The 16,843-nt window shown below is 38.8% G+C and overlaps 1 protein-coding gene across 2 annotated transcripts in view; it reads left to right on the top strand.

Moving 5' to 3' along the window:
- Positions 1-16,843, top strand: part of SPECC1L (sperm antigen with calponin homology and coiled-coil domains 1 like) — a 65,933-nt gene that overhangs the window by 14,460 nt on the left and 34,630 nt on the right. For both annotated transcript variants that reach the window (XM_018081959.3, XM_029963303.1), the window contains exons 3-7: positions 4,098-4,257; positions 5,172-6,805; positions 8,644-8,851; positions 14,594-14,667; positions 15,150-15,325. In XM_018081959.3, the coding sequence (XP_017937448.1) occupies positions 4,098-4,257; positions 5,172-6,805; positions 8,644-8,851; positions 14,594-14,667; positions 15,150-15,325 (2,252 nt within the window). The remainder of the gene's footprint in view (positions 1-4,097; positions 4,258-5,171; positions 6,806-8,643; positions 8,852-14,593; positions 14,668-15,149; positions 15,326-16,843) is intronic.

Raw genomic sequence — 16,843 nt, 5'->3', positions numbered from 1 at the left:
AAAATTAAAGAAATGGTGTCTCTCTAATAGCTCTGCAGGAGTGCTGAAGTCAGGAGATGTCTTCCCTTTCTCTTCTTCCTTTTCTTTTACAGAAGAATGGTTAATACCTTTGCTGATGAACTGGCAAGCCAGGTTTCAGCGAGGTTTTCTCCCAGTGCCCCTCCTTTCTTCCATCACTCCATGACATATCTTGCAGCTTTCTTAACTTAAAATAATCTTTTGATGCTTGTTGACACTACTCCCTTTATATTTTTGGAAACTTCTCACAGAATATGGAAACAAAAGTGCTTTGTAGTTTACTTATCAAGTTTCTTATGTCATACCTCTCAGGGAGATAAAGGAGGAGGATGATCTAACACTAAACATATTTGACCCAGTATGCTTTCACAATTTTACTTATATTAGTAACACTTCTGGCTGTGTTTAGGCGTGGGATTAGAATTTGACAACTGTATGTTTGAGGCACAATGAAAATTTTTCTCTTAATTACTAAGACTTATCTCAGGTTTATGTTACAGCCAGGCTTACTCATACAGTTGGATGCCTTTTACTTGTTAAGCTGCTGTTGTGCCAACTGTGTGACTTCATACTAATGATGAATGTTATCTTTTTTGAGTGTTCCATACTCATATAACTGAGTTAGTTGTTTGTGGTGTTTTTTTCTTTAGTTTACTGGTACTGAAAAATCACATTTATAATTACTGACTTGAAAGAAGTATCAATAAAAGTCGTATTATTTTTCAAGTAATTTTTTGTATAGTTTTATATTTGATATTACTGATGAAACATTTAGCACATTGTTTTCCTCATTGTGGTTGTTGGATATTCTCTTAGAGTTGATGAACTGGTGTGTGTTCTGAATTTCACTTCATATTCCTTGACCAAAAAACAAACTGGCATTAAATAACTTTAATTGCAACAGCTTCCTGATTTATTTAGTCCTTTGAGTTGGATATTGAATGAAAGGCCACTGTTAAGAACTAGAAATACTCACTTGTAGTACAGCAACAATCTTAATTCCATTACTAATAATGTAGCAAAATTGAAAATGATTTTGTAATTACAGTATCCCCTTCACGATACAACCACGGTCCAGTGCTCAGCTTTGGGTGGGCTTCTTTCAGTGTTCCAGAGGTTTGCCCTTCTTTGTGGAGTTGTCAGAGTGTGTGGACAGTGGAAGCACAGGAAGAAGCTGTGAGCCCCACCCTCGTGCAGGGCTGAGCCCGCACCAGGGGCTGTTGTCCGGCTGCTTCCCAGTGCCCTCGGTCGGTTCCTTCTCTGTAGCTTTGTGTCCCCACTTTGCCCAGGACTTGTGTAGATGTTCAACACCCTCCCCACATTATTTCCATGCAATGTTAACTACCAGCAGCTTCTAGTTTTTAATCCCTCAAAAAGTACTCTACAAATAACGTGTTCTTATTTTTAAGTTCATTATTTTTTGACTTCTTTGGCTAATGAGCTTGTGATCCTGCTCACACTCCCAACTGTAATTAGAAAGCAGCTGTACTTCAGAAGAATTGCAAAATCCAGTGTCCCTGAAAAGCCAGGGCTTGGAGACCAGTATTTGAATATTAAAAATTAGAATGTGTTTTCAGTATTCATGTGTCTAGGCTTCTATTCTGTTTGCAAAATGCAGTGATTTAATTACAGATTGTTGTCAAGTTTGATGTTTGAAAAACTCAAATGCAGCAACAGCAGTCATCAAAGAAAATCCTAGGTTGGAATAATTATATATATAAAGGGATTTGAATGAGATGCAGTAAATAGGATATACATGTTGAGAAACAAAGACAAAGTGAATTGTAGAGGTGATTATTCAAGTTTCGTTGCGCTACAAGTTGGGAGGGGGAAAACAGAATATGAATTGTATAATTATAAAGTGGTTTTTATATAGAAAATCAAAATAGGTCTGGATGAGCATTTCTAATTACGATATTTTCTAATTTTTCATATTTTATTGTAGGAGTTTTAATGCTAAACAGGATGGCACAGTTTTCAGTAAATGGGAAGAAGCTGTTTAATAAACATACAGCATTAATTTTGCTTCAACTGAAAAGATAGGCTAGAAAAATGCTTTGATTTTAAAAGTCAAGAACAGTTGCTATTGTGGAGCATTAAGAAGAGAGCTGCTGGTTTGTAATTTTTCCAAAGCTCTGCTAAATAGTTTTCTTTGCCAAGAGTATAGTGTTACAGCTTTGAGAAAGTGTTTACTAATTGGCTGCAGAGGAGGCAGTGCCTTCCAACCTAGACCAGAAATAGTTTATGGGTAAGTCAGAAAAAGAATGGCTGTCTTAAATTCCTTTGTTCAGCAAGGACTGGAGATGACTAATGTCTGAAAGTGTGTATTTTACGTAGTTTTTTTCTTTTCCTTCAAGCTGAGTCACATCTTGACCTATTTGGCTTGATAACACGTACTTGTACTATAAGTGTCTAAAAGCTTAATCTAATTTCCCCACCCTTTCAACAGGGTAGAAATGCTGACAGTTAATAGTCCATTTGAACTATCACGTTGGCAGATTCAGCAGCAAAACAGAAAATCACTGTTCTGTGCCTTTTTGTGATACCTTGGTTTAGATGAAAAGCCTTCTTTGCTCAGCACATGGAGAGCAGCAGGATAGAACAACAGTGACTTTTTCATAGCAGAAAACAAGCTTAAATGCACATCATATCCTCAGAGTAATGTGTTTTCTTCCAGCCTTTTATAAACCTTTTTAGAAGGTTATACCATTTCAAGATTCAGTAAAAACATTCTTATCCTAGAAGATTTTTACCCTGACAAATATGTTTCTGTCTGTAAATTTTCTGTATTTCTGTCAACTGCATGCAGAGCAAATATGTTCTCTTCCTGAGCTCCCTTTTGTTTTGCAGCTGCTCTTCTTTGTAAATGGCACAGATCCCATCCATGCCCTTTCCACAATGTTGTAATGAGTGTTCCTAAATGTTCTGAAATTTACACTTGCAAAAAGAGACTAGAACAGAGTTACGTGCAACTTCTTTTTTTAATTAAGCAAATGTACCTTCATTCTTAATGTATAGAATTGTAATGTCTGGCATATAGTTTTTAGCATGAATATCTGTGGGAGCTGGAAGTTATAGACCTGCAGAATTTGAAAGTCGTGATGTAAAGCAACTGGTTAATTCCTAAGCACTAACTTTTAGCTGGGATGGTGGATGAGAGTTCAGATATGTTATGCAGCTGCATAATACAGTTACTCAAGGAATGCTACTAACACAGCTGTTTTCTTTTAATTTTCTTGCCCATATAACAGGAAAAATGTTGAGCATATTTTGATTGTTTCACCATGTGAAAAACTGCATTTTAAAGAGTGTAACGGCTGCCAATTAATGCTCAAGAGCGTAGTATTTTTAGAGTTGCTTCATTGTGGAAGATGTATTCTCTGTTTGGGAGTCTGGTTGTTGAGAATCCTGTGCTTACTGCTCTGTCACATTCCAGGCAGCTTCTGTGGCTCACAGTAGTTTCAGTAATGATCCTGTGAGGTGAGACAAAAAGTCCATTAAACAAATATCCCATCTCTGAGAGTGTCTAGTAAAAAGCATGAGAACAAGGCAAGGATATATGGTGAAGAGTGGCTTTTCTCCTGCCTCTGAATGCTGTCCTAATTTCTAGAAATTTGTAGCATAGTATTTTGAGCTAGAAAGGGTATTTTGCTAATTTTGGATTGATTTTCCTTGTTCTTTGATCTTTTGTTGTGAACTTATCCACCAGAAAACATTTCACCATATTCTGTTGGAGGACATTATATTAATTTCCTAGTACTTGATGGTTTAATTATCTAAGAATTGCCTTCATTTTTATGCATCAGCAAACTTTCAGTCAAAATTGAAAATGTTATGTTACTGTGCTTTAATTCTTTTTTTTCTCCTTGTTATTAAGAACTAAGAATTTTGTCTGAGAGAGAGAAGGCTCTGTTTCTATGGTCACTCATATGTGCAGTTATACTTTTCAACATTCTTGCCCAGACACATGACTAGTCAAATATGTACTTTTTAAACTGATGGAATCTTTACAGGAGAATTGTTGGCTCTGCAGACTTCTCAGTCAGCTGCCTTAAAGCTGCTTCTTCCCTTTCTTTCAGACTAAGAGCAACGATGACCTCTTAGCGGGGATGGCTGGTGGTGGGGGAGTGACAATGACCAACGGTGTCAAGGCCAAGAAGAACACTTGTGTGTCAACAGCATCTTCAGCTCCAGGGACAGCCATGAACAGTCTGGAAAATAAACCCAAAACTATTGCAGGTGAATGGACATATGGATCCTTAAAGATGGTAGTTGGGTGGTGGCTTTTTATTTTCATGTTATGTATCGAGGATGCAGGCTGCCTAATGAAGTGGTCAGTAATGCCATGGTCAAATCACACACCTTCTGTGCTCTTTTCCTATTTTTAATAGTGTAATTGCTTTTCTGGAGGCTCTTTCTTTTAATTTTTCAGAACTGATTATGCAACTACTATATAAAACTAGATAATATAATTCATTTAGAGAATCATAGATTTGTCTGAAAAAAAATCCATGACATAAGCACTAAATCTTTAAGATCACTTGTTACAGTGAACATTTTGGACATTTGATATTGCTTTGTAGAAATAAAGTAAGAGAGCTTTCAGAAATGGTTCAGAAAAGTGAAATCATTTAGTGTGTTATCAGTATGGATGGAAATATGTCTTGCCTTCTATTACTCTAATGCTGAATTCAGTAAAGCTGTAAAGCATCTGGACATAAAGTAGTAATGATCTGTCCTCATCTTTATGCAGTGAGGAAATACAAAAAAACTTGACTTTCATTTTGGGGAATCATAACATGCAATTCATCACTTAAAAGCTTTCATTCTGACCTAGTGAAAAGAGAGACAATTTGAACTCATAGGAATAGCACTGCTGCAGTTTTTGCACAATTTATCAGAAGCTTTTCAAGACCGAAAAAAGAAACTTAAAGATATTAAACTTCAAGGTCTAACTCATTTTCAGTTAAGATCTAACTGCACTGGTTCATGCTGAATGCTGTGTGCATGTTTACTGTAGATGTGTTCTGTGAAATGTATTTACTGCTGAGATTCCAAAAACAAACCACTGTATTGGTGGTAGAAAACACCCAGTGCTCTATGACAGGTACTGTGGTTTGAATTCACGTTCCTCACTTTCCAAACACGTACAGGTGCCAGTTCCACAGCGAAGCGCAGCACCTCGTCTGGGAATAAAGAGTCCAGCTCTTCCAGAGAGAGGATCCGCGATCGTTCCCGTTTGAGCCAGAGCAAAAAGCTGCCTTTGGCGGGACAGGGCGCCACCGACGCGGTCCTGGCCAAGCGCTCCCGCAGCCGCACCAACCCCGAGTCGGACATTCGCATGAGCAAGTCCAAGTCGGACAATCAAATCAGCGACAAAGCTGCGCTGGAAGCGAAGGTGAACGATCTCCTGACGCTGGCGAAAACTAAAGATGTGGAAATCTTGCATCTGAGAAATGAACTAAGGGATATGCGGGCTCAGCTGGGACTCAACGAAGATCAGCTTGAAGGCGATGAAAAGTCGGAAGAAAAAGAGGCCATCGTTGTCCATCAGCCGACTGATGTAGAGTCTACTTTGCTGCAGTTACAGGAACAAAACACTGCCATCCGAGAGGAGCTCAACCAGCTGAAGAATGAGAATCGAATGTTAAAAGACAGACTGAATGCACTGGGCTTTTCTTTGGAGCAAAGGCTGGACAACTCTGAGAAACTGTTTGGTTATCAGTCTTTGAGTCCAGAGATTACAGCTGGCAACCACAGCGATGGTGGTGGCACTCTGACATCTTCAGTGGAAGGTTCTGCTCCTGGGTCAATGGAAGACTTGTTAAGTCAGGATGAAAACACTCTGATGGACAACCAACACAGTAATTCCATGGATAATTTAGACAGTGAGTGCAGTGAGGTTTATCAGCCACTGACATCAAGTGATGATGCTTTAGATGCTCCATCATCTTCAGAGTCTGAAGGAGTACCAAGTATAGAAAGGTCTAGGAAGGGAAGCAGTGGCAATGCGAGTGAAGTGTCCGTAGCTTGTCTCACGGAGCGGATACATCAGATGGAAGAGAACCAACACAGTACGGCTGAAGAGCTCCAAGCCACGCTTCAAGAGCTTGCTGATTTGCAACAAATAACCCAAGAGCTGAACAGTGAGAACGAAAGACTTGGAGAGGAAAAAGTAATCCTTATGGAATCTTTGTGCCAGCAGAGTGACAAGTTAGAACACTTCAGCCGTCAGATCGAGTATTTCCGGTCCCTTTTAGACGAGCACCACATCTCGTACGTGATCGATGAGGACATGAAGAGCGGTCGCTACATGGAGCTGGAGCAACGTTACATGGACCTGGCAGAGAACGCCCGGTTCGAGCGAGAGCAGCTGCTGGGTGTCCAGCAGCACTTGAGCAACACTTTGAAGATGGCAGAACAAGACAACAAGGAGGCCCAGGAGATGATAGGGGCGTTGAAGGAACGAAATCACCACATGGAACGGATTATTGAGTCAGAGCAGAAAAGCAAAACAGCGCTGGCGTCTACCTTGGAGGAGTACAAAACCACAGTGGCCAGTGACCAGATCGAGATGAACAGGCTGAAGGCTCAGTTAGAGCACGAGAAGCAGAAAGTGGCCGAGTTGTATTCAATACACAACTCTGGAGACAAATCAGACATACAGGATCTGCTGGAGAGTGTCAGGCTGGATAAAGAGAAAGCCGAGAGCTTGGCCAGTGGTCTGCAGGAAGAGCTGGCACACACCCGCAACGACGCCAATCGGCTGCAGGACGCCATCGCTAAGGTAGTGTTTAAAACACTGTTGAGTTCTGACATCCCATGTACAACATGGATTATTATTGGCCACTGTAGCTCTTTGAGAAGGATTAATTACGAGGTTAACTGGATTGCAGTAGTGTTAGGACTGATTACTTTCAACTTCTGTCATGAAAATGATGGCGGCTTTTAAAAAATTTTATATGGATAGATTGGGCTACAGGGTAACTGTTGTGTTACTTTTTAAAACTAGGATGGCCAAACTTAAACAGTATTTAAGATACTGTACTAACTTAGTGCTTAAATTGCATGCCTTCTGCAAGGGTTTCAAGGAATTAGTGCCAAACTAGTGGGAGAGGGATGTCCCTGAGAAAGGACTGGGAATCAAAGTTTGAAGTGATAACCCAACTGTTGATGACTTAAAGGACTTTTCACAGGTATTGAGAGAATATTTTGAAGCTTCAGCATATTCAAGTTGGTTCAGTTAATTGAGAATAAACTAATGATAAATAAAGCAGAAAAGTGTCTTCTTAAGAAAATTAGCCAAGAAATGACTAATTTTGAGGTAGACAGAGATTTTACTCAATTTAATTTAATTTCCTGATACATATTTTAGTTTTAAATGAAAAAAAAGAGATCAAAACATATTGATAAGCTTTTAAGCAATTATTATTAGATATGGCAAATACGTGCAGGTTTTTTACTAAAACTGATCCATCCCAGGAGCAGCTTATGTGCTGAATGGGTTTTGGATTGAAATGCATATTTCTCGTTCTAGACCAGCTGTTTTGACTCAAATATAACTAGTTTATGCAGTAGGCATGTCTAGTAAAAGCTATAATTTAATATAAAACCAAGAACCATAACATTAATTTAATAATGTAAAGTATGCATTTAAAGGTATATCTTCCTGATGAGACAGTTTATTCCAATTAATGTCTGAACTGTGTATTAGCTGCAAAACAACATGCTAGTCATGATCATGAGCCAGTCAGAATCAACCTTAACTTGGGATGAAAACATAATAAAATAATTTTAATAATTAAAGTTGGAGAGTGCTATTAAAATAAAAACCACTGAAATGGGTGATTTAGAAGCAGGGAATTTTGTCTATTAAACTTGGTGCCTGCCTGTGCTGACCCACCTAAGCCACGACCTAATTTCTCTTTGTTTTTCTGACACCCTGTTTTTGCTCTTGGGTTAATGTTCCTGTACCTCTCATCCCAGCTTGTTACTTATGTTACAGTTTTATGAGGCAGGATAAAATAGCCTCTCCCCCTGCTCCTGAAAGAGAGAAGGCAACTGCCTCTTCCCTTCTCTTTTTTTTTTTTTTTTTTTTAATTTCAGTTCACATAGTTTGTAATGCTGAGAATGCTTCACCTCACTAACACATCTCACACACAGATGTGAAACCTGCTACTTAGTTAAGGGAATCCATCATCACACAGGTCCAGCCAGCACTAAACTTGATGAGCAGAAGAGAGTAGGCTTTTTCTTTTTTGGCAAGAGAAAGAAAGGATGAAGAGTTCCCCCCCCCACTCCATCCCTTTTCCATGGCAGCTCCATGTTAAATTGGATCAGCTGCTGTGAAACCACAGCCTGGCTACAGTGGTGGTGTTGCTTCACTTGTATACAGGGCACTGCTGTTGGAGCAGCTGGGGAATGCTCACATATCCAGCTTGGGAATAAAAGAGTTTAACTCTGGCTCAGGAAGATAGTTGCACTAGAACAATGCATAGTTTAAGGCTTGCACTTCTCCCCTGCCTTTCTGTTTTCAGAAATACACTGTAAGTGTGGCAGTTACAAATCTAGAAGTGTGTTTAGTATGCAACTGTTTTAGTTATGGTAAGATACGTTCTTCTTCAGGTTGAAGATGAATACAGAGTGTTCCAAGAAGAAGCCAAAAAACAAATTGAGGATCTCAATGTGACTCTGGAAAAACTTCGGACAGAACTAGACGAGAAAGAGACTGAGAGAAGTGACATGAAAGAAACGATCTTTGAGTTGGAGGATGAAGTGGAGCAGCATCGTGCTGTGAAGCTTCATGACAATCTCATCATATCTGATTTGGAGAGTAAGTATGGGGAGTTTCTCTTGAGAGGAATGGTAATTTAAGAAAAGCTGAAGTGGAACACTGTAATATTGAAAATATTCTCACTTGTCTTTTGTATGTCTGAATTCAAGTCAGGCTGGGTTTTGCAAGAATCCTTACACACTAGGGGAAAAAAATCAAGTTGGCTTTGCTTTTCCAGTCCCAGTTGGTGTGGGAATGAAAACCTGTGAATTGAGAACAAATACAAAATCTGGTAATACTGTTTTCAAGTTGTTTTTCAAAGTAGAAAACCAGGTAATTACAGACTTAATGATAGAGTGCTCCTGGGTTTTAGAGACTGCATGATTGATTTAGTGTTTGACTGTTGTTTTTTAAGCAGGTTTTCTCTTTCAAGTTTCCAAGTATTAGGAGCTACCAGGTAGCTTGAGAATGTGTATAATAATAATTTTTCCCAGCTAAAGAAAGGTGTTTTTAGTGGAGAAATGAGAGAATGGAGGCCCTGGAAGTTACAAGTGTCAGCTGACTTGGCAGTGTGGGTGTATTGGAGATCTGTATATCTCCTCCTGTGTGCACTTGCTCAAGTTATGGAACTGATCTGTGACCCTAAAAATTGATATGACAAACTTCAGGCAAGTTAGAATAAAATTTCATCTCTTGACTCTTGCTGCTGTACAAGAAATGGTTGGGACTTAAAATGAAATTCATGTTTACTCTGTACTTGTCTAGCTCTCTGTGCCTTAGTTCCCTCTCTGATCTCGAAGACCTGCTCAGACATTCCTACCACAGGCTGGAATTCTGCAATTAGTCTCCATCTAAATAAGAACTTGTGCAACTGTACCCTGGCAAGCTGTATTTGCACAGTAATAATTTGTAATTTGCTGCTTACAGAATTAAAATATCTGCTAGTCTTCCATGTTATTCAAAGATGAAACAAGATAGCAAGAAACCCAAAGCATGATTCCTTTTAACAACGAGGGAAATATTCGTAGAAAGGGTTTTAAATTGGTCTGCTATCAAGTAAAATTAAGCAAGCTAAATTGTTCATTCAACTGAAGCTGGTATCTTCAGACTTGTGGCTGTGAGCATTGTTTCCCTAAGCAACCCTTCTTTTATCTTGAAAGGCAATCACGGTTTCTCTTACAAGATTGTTTTTTTTATTATGCATTTTTCTTTCTCTTTCTATGCTAAAATACAGATATTTACTTGGGAGCAGGAGCTCGGACACATAGTCAGCAGCTCTTTCTTGGTCCCTGAAGTTTTTTTGTAGCAAACACTCAAAAAGGTTGAACACTTTTTTCTACTGGTATTTTTTTATCCTTTAACTGAAATACATTCATACAGGGAGCAGCACTGTAGTCAAGTAGATATTTAGGTATCTGCATATTAATACCCTCTTAGAAGGCAGCTTTAGGTTTTAGAGACTTTTGCTTTGGGGATACAAAACAGCTGTTAGTTATTTCACTTAAAATGGCGAAAATTCAGGGAGACAAACCTCTGCCGGGGCAGAGATTTTCGACAAAAATCGCAACAATATTTGTCATTCGTTGCTCTTGAAATAGTTCGGAAAATTCAGCTGTAACCAGCTGATGGCCCGGTGTGATCCTTTCGGGGTGTTTTGTTATATGCAGGAAGGAGAGTGGCATCTAGTGGCAGCACGAAGGGATGGCACCCGAGGAATTGTGTACGTTTGAAAAATATGTGTTTTCTGACCACTTGAAAACGCTGTTCGTGGGTTCACAATTTAACACGGTGTGAGCGTTTTTTCATTGTAGCCTCTGAGCAGTGGCAGCAAAGAACAGCAGTATGGAAAATCTGGGACTTGAAGGTGGTACATCTAAAACACAGAAAAACACTTAAAACATTTAAAAGACAATTCTAATAATTTGTATTAAAGTGACAGAAAAGCATATCTTGGTAGCAGTAAGTTCTCTGACGCTGCTCAGACTTTTGGCCAGTTGTGGTGTTCTGGCAGCCAAATGTGTAATGCCTCTGCTTTTAAATGTGGAAAATTTAGTGTAGGTTTAGGTATTATAAAACAATGGCTAGAAGAATGTTGTTTTTTTCAGCCTAAATAACCAACTGTAATAGTAAAAGCATAAAGGTTTTCTTTAGTGAACTTTTATTTTAGATTTTAATTTGTGAAGAATTATAACCCACCCTTCAAGGAGGCAATTTACCTAATGGCAAAGTTACTGAGTGAAGGAAAGTGATGGCAAGACAACTGAAAAATGACAAGTGGTAAGTGATGGAGAATTATCACTTAAAGAATTCATGAAAGACAGACTTTACACTTAGGAAAAAGATGCTTCACAGATGAGGTGGTGAGTTCAATTAATTCAATTAATGGTTAACCAACACAAATAGTAATGAAGGAATGGGAAATTCTCCAACACTGGCACTTAGGGAATGCTTCACTGTGAGCTTCTCAAACACCAAAAAGAGGCACAATGAACCTGGAATGAAACATTTTTCACAGTAATCTGAGTATTGATCTGTCACATTTTAGCTGTCGATATGTCTGCCTGCAGAAACTGGAATCTCTTGGATTTGGACAGTAGGATGCAAATTGCATTGATTAAAACCAGTGTGTTCCTGACATCCATCCAGATTTGGGAACTGCAGAATGTGGCAGCTGAGCTCGTTACTGTTGGGAATTGGGAGTTTTAAGCACAGTGCTTCTGTACTGTATCTAGAAAGCCTACGAAATATTAAAATAACCTGTATGTTTTATATCCTCACCACTGAACTGAGCTGAAACAACCTGTACTGGTGTGGAGGTGGGGGACTGGGAGGGACTGGGCAGCTGGCAGGAGGTGGGGAGGGCAGACACTGCACTAGGTGGCGTGGTGCCTCTGGCTTTCTTTCTGCCTTCCCAAAAACTTTCCTGTAGTCAGGTAGCCCAGCTGTCACATTAGTCATCCTTGGTGACTAAGGGGGAAAAAGAAACCTATTATTCTTCCAAGAAGTTAATAAGAGTTTGTGGGGGATTTTTTTTTTTTTCCAGAAAACTTTATCTCCTGATGTGCAGAAAATGGGTGTTGGTAGGTTTGCTTACCAGTTGTCAGATCTTCTTCTGATGCCTGAAAATAATTGTTGCCTGTTCTCTTGGCACAAGGTACATCTGCTGAGCGTGTAGGTTCTCCTAGTTGAACTATTTAAGTCAGTAAATTTTTAGGACAAGGGTAGGTGAGCGAGAAGGTTGATGTATCTAAAGTTCAGTGAATAAATAGTTCTTTTATGGAACTGACAGCATTAGTTTTTAATTCTGCTCATTTGAAAAGGATCTTGACAGCAGTTATGAAATGAAATGTTTGCATTACCATATTTAGGCCATTTCTAACATAGTGTTGGAAAAGTCAATTGGACATTTTTTAATTGTGTCTTGGGTTGAGACAAATTGTTAGTTGGTGGAGGTTTTTTGGCTAATGGCGGACCCTTAAATTCAGCTTTCTTGTTGCATTGATCTATTGTCTGACATGATGAGCTCAGAAGCGAGATTGGTCTACAAATCTTAGCCATTTGTAGTCTACATGTCCCTTAATTTTATTTTTCTGCCTTCTAGGTAGAGGCAAGGCCTTCTCCAACTGTGGTTTAAATCAATATTGTTTTGTAAAATGTAGATGTAATTGGCTCCTGCAGTAAACACAAGCAGTTTGCTGATTTGCCAGTTTTGGTTATCCTGTTCATTCATCAGAACAGTCTCTTTGTTCTTTATTTACCCCAACCTGTAGTTACTTTTCCTTTTATCTCGATCCTCTTTCTTCTCTATGATCCTTAAAAGGAGGAGACTGGATAATGGTAGAAGTACCTGTCCTACCATGCTGAAAATTTGGGCATGTGGAGGTGGGAAAGGTTTGTGTTTGTTAGAGAATTATGGAGGTTGTGGGGATGCAGAAAGGAAAGATTCCACAGTGCATCTTCTTATTTTGACTACTTGGATTTTCAGGCTATAGTTGGTGGAAAAGGTGAAATCACTTGTATTAATTTTAATTTCTCGCTACATTTCAAATTCAGTTGCAATTTGGTGTGTTTTTCTTTTTTAAAAAAAAATCTCTTTGGTTGACTGAGGTGGAAGACTGTTTCCAGCAACTGCTGTGGAGTGCTCTGTATTGTTTATGGTACCTGCAGAATATTCAGACCATTGTGTTTTACTTCAAAGCATAAATACATTAAAACTTAATGGTGCGTTTCATATCTCACAAAAGCTCAAAACAATGGCACTACATAAGCCTTAACTCTGGGTGCATTTATAGTTTCTGGTTTGTGGTTATTTTTAGACAGCTTGCTTTTAGTAGTAGAACAAATTTTTGATTTTTAAAAACACTTTTTCTTTGAACTTTTTTTTAAAAGTCAAAATTAACATCGACTTGATTTTGTTTCAAAATGTGTTTAAAGGAAAAGGCAGGGAGAGCAACCTTTATAACTTTGACCTAAACCTGCTCTCTCAGTGCTGACTTTAGCTCAAACAAGTTGTGTATACAGAGACAAGCTAAAAATTATAGAGCTTTACTTAAATATCATGGTAGCATGAGATTTGGGTGGCCCACCCTGTCAGGCTTATCTTCAAAGCTTAAAGATCAGTTGGATGCATCTTAAAATGTTCAGTCTTATAAGGAGGAGATAAATACAGAAATATCTTGTCTAATTTTAGCATTTCAACTTTTCCAAGCCTGAAAGGTTATCGTGTTTTCAGGCCAACTGAGGTTTATGTCAGTCTTGTAAAGAAATTAACTGTGACATTCAAAGCCTCTGTACTTGGGGCTCTTGGGGAAGGATTTTGTTTTGAACAGCCTAACTGTATTAGGCATCTTCAGTCACGTTGTGGAAAGAGTATTGCTAATATACAGGAAAAATATTTGTTTCCAGCAGGTCTTGGAATAATGAACCTGAAGAAAAATTGCATTTCATCTGTTGCTCCATGGTTTTTACAGTTTGGAAACAGCTACACGATGCTATAGAAATAAACCATCCTAGAATCCCAGGATCAGTGAAGTGACAGGCTAATTAGAAATTTATGCTGTGTTCTTCCTCATTAGTTGCTTAGTTCTAAGAATGGAGTAATCAATCACATTGTCCTTGTGTATTGACCAAAGTACCAAATGAATAATAATTGCAGTAGCCAGCCTGTCAGACGCCAAGGGGAGCTGGTGCTGATGGGCTGTGAACCCTTTTGTGTTGCTGCTGACAGATTTAGGGGACCATCTCTCTCCCAGCAGATCTCACAGACTGTTGGGCCTTGTGCTGTAAATATAGCTTGCTTCACCCTCAAATAGTAGCTTGGTAGACAAGAATGTCAGAGTCTTGGGGTTATAAGTAGAATTTTATCCCTATGGAAGGCAGGGCTGTGAGTGTTATGTCAGCTGCTTTGGGCAGGGAGTAAATTGTGAATCAACAGGCTTTGTGTAGCTGCAGCTTGTTTGAGGAGGGAAAATCCCCAGGCATCCATGTTTTCAGGATCCTTTCATGTCAAATTGCTTTCCTGGTTTATTTGTTCTTTGTTATTGCTGTGTCATTTTAATATTGTGAATTGGGATTTGTATAAGAACTGAGTTTGCTAATGCTGTTCCCCTCACCAGACAGAGAATTATGTACCTATTAGCACTTGCTGGCAAATTATTTCTTCTGCTTCTACTGTGTTTCTCCAGATGGCTTTGGTTATAAAAATGAGGAGGTTTCAAACGCATTTGCAGGTTTGTCAGTTACTTTTTTTAAAGTAAATAGTCCCTGACTAAGGTCTTACAGAGAATTTGACTTTCTTTCCAGATACAGTTAAAAAACTTCAGGACCAAAAGCATGACATGGAAAGAGAGATCAAGAATCTTCACAGGAGACTGCGGGTAGGTTAAAACCTATAAACTCACTAAATTGTAAACATAGAATGTCATAAGACCTACATGTGAAATTGTGAAAAGATAACATGATTAGATGTAATACCATTAAAATAATTATTTCTGAGAGACAGGTATCAGGGGAATATATTTACTAACCTACAGACACTAAACAATTAACTTCAGAAAAATTCTCATTGTCACAAAGATATGGCATTAGGCTCAGGAGAAAATGTTTGTGTCTTCCCATGCATAGTTTAATATTAATTTTTTACCACCTCCACTTTGAACGTTTTATCTGCTTTGGAAAAGAAATCCATGATCTCAAATCTAGTTATTTCCAGCAAAACTCCTTGAATTTAAGTTGCAATTTCGGTTATGCCAGATGAGTACCTTTGTCATTCCTGTGAACTGTTTCCTGTAACAGCACAGGAAAAACTACGAATATGAAGGGTAACTTTTATGTCTAACTTCAAAATTCTCGCTGGCAGGAGGAGTCAGCAGAGTGGCGCCAGTTCCAGGCAGACCTGCAGACTGCAGTGGTGATTGCAAACGACATCAAGTCCGAGGCCCAGGAGGAGATCGGGGACCTGAAGCGCAGACTGCACGAAGCTCAGGAGAAGAACGAGAAGCTCACCAAGGAGCTGGAGGAAATCAAGTCACGCAAGTATGCAAGGGACAGCAGGGAGATGGTCTCCTTGGGCAGGGGGGTACAGTTTTGGAAATCCAGTCTTTTGACTCCAGAAGTTCCTAAATCCTCTTGTGAGGTTCCATGTTTCGAGAAGCTGCTTTATCCAGGCTTTCCACGGTCAGCATAGGTACACTTTGAAAAGAACAATATTTATTTCTTTATACTGTATGCTTAATCCACCCAAGAATATTCAGTTTGGCACTTTCACAAAACCAGATTGAAGTGGAGGATTTGCCCAGTTTAACAGCTAAACAGGATTTCACTTCCCTCAGGTGAAAAGCAGGCAGTGTTGCCTATTCTCTACCATCATTCTGTACCATCATTAATATTTCATTACTAGCCAAGGCTTTTGGTATGGTTAAAAGCACAGCTGGATTTTTACCTGAGGAGAAACCTTTATCTAATTCTGCATATATCTTGCACTCTTTTCTTTCCGCTGATAATTAGAGATGCTTTGTATATAAAAACATTTTAAATAAAAATAATTCAAACCGGGTTGTATTGTGGCTTGAATTAGGTGCTCCAGTTATTTAGAAACTGTTATATGTCTCTCTGAAGCATTTAAGTCCTCAAATATGAACATCTTAGGCAGCACCATTTGAACCCTGACTTCACTGTCTCTAGGGTTCAAATGCATGTATAGATTACAATTATAGTAATGATGTGTATATAGTAAACAATTTTTTTCCATGTGGATGGGAGTTTTATAGGATGCATTACATTTAACTCAGCATCCAGTAGGATATGAGATAGCACAGGCTATGGAACTTGGTAGGAACTGATGGTAGGAAGAGCAGACTGGTTACACACTGAAAGTGGAAAATTATGTGGATGGGTGAGTGGTGGGCGTGAGGCATCTTATCTGAAGATCACCAAGCTGAGTAATATGAACAATTCTTACTGTGACACATTCCAGCAGAACTGTAGTTGTTCAGTTACTGCTTGCAAGTGAACCTTTGAGGTTGCAGTTGCACTTCTGCAAGTAGAACTGGCTTGCTGATTCCAATGAGTATATAATTTTTTATTTATACACAAGCATCTTTTGACATTTGATTCACTGCAGGCAACTGAATCAGCTTCCTTGGAAGTGATATAGGTGCTGTGTTGAAGGGAAGATATTAGGAAAGTCTATTACAGTGTCTGAAGGAAAAATCAGTCAATGTGTAATTATTGCAGACTGTAGAAAATAGATTGCTTCAAACAGTTCTTCTCTTGTGAGTGACACTGAAGACAATAGCCATAAATATTCTGTACTAAAAATCTAATTTTTTTATGAAACAGATTTTTATGCTGCCTAAAGATGTATGCCAGAAATGTATTCTTACCTCCTTAGTATTAATTTTAATTGTTTTCCATATATGCAGGTGGAAAAAAAATTCTCCCCTCAGAGATGATTATTTTCAGCTGAAGTGGTGAAATCCTTAAGGCTCAATTTTTTCCATCCGTGTGTGTGTGAGAGATAGGAGCAGGAATTAAGCCTTAAATCAAGTATTG

This window comes from Manacus vitellinus, unplaced genomic scaffold, assembly GCF_001715985.3.
Source record: "Manacus vitellinus isolate BGI_N305 unplaced genomic scaffold, ASM171598v3 scaffold_58_pilon, whole genome shotgun sequence".
NCBI lineage: Eukaryota > Metazoa > Chordata > Aves > Passeriformes > Pipridae > Manacus > Manacus vitellinus.
This window is presented reverse-complemented; position numbering and strand designations above follow the sequence as displayed.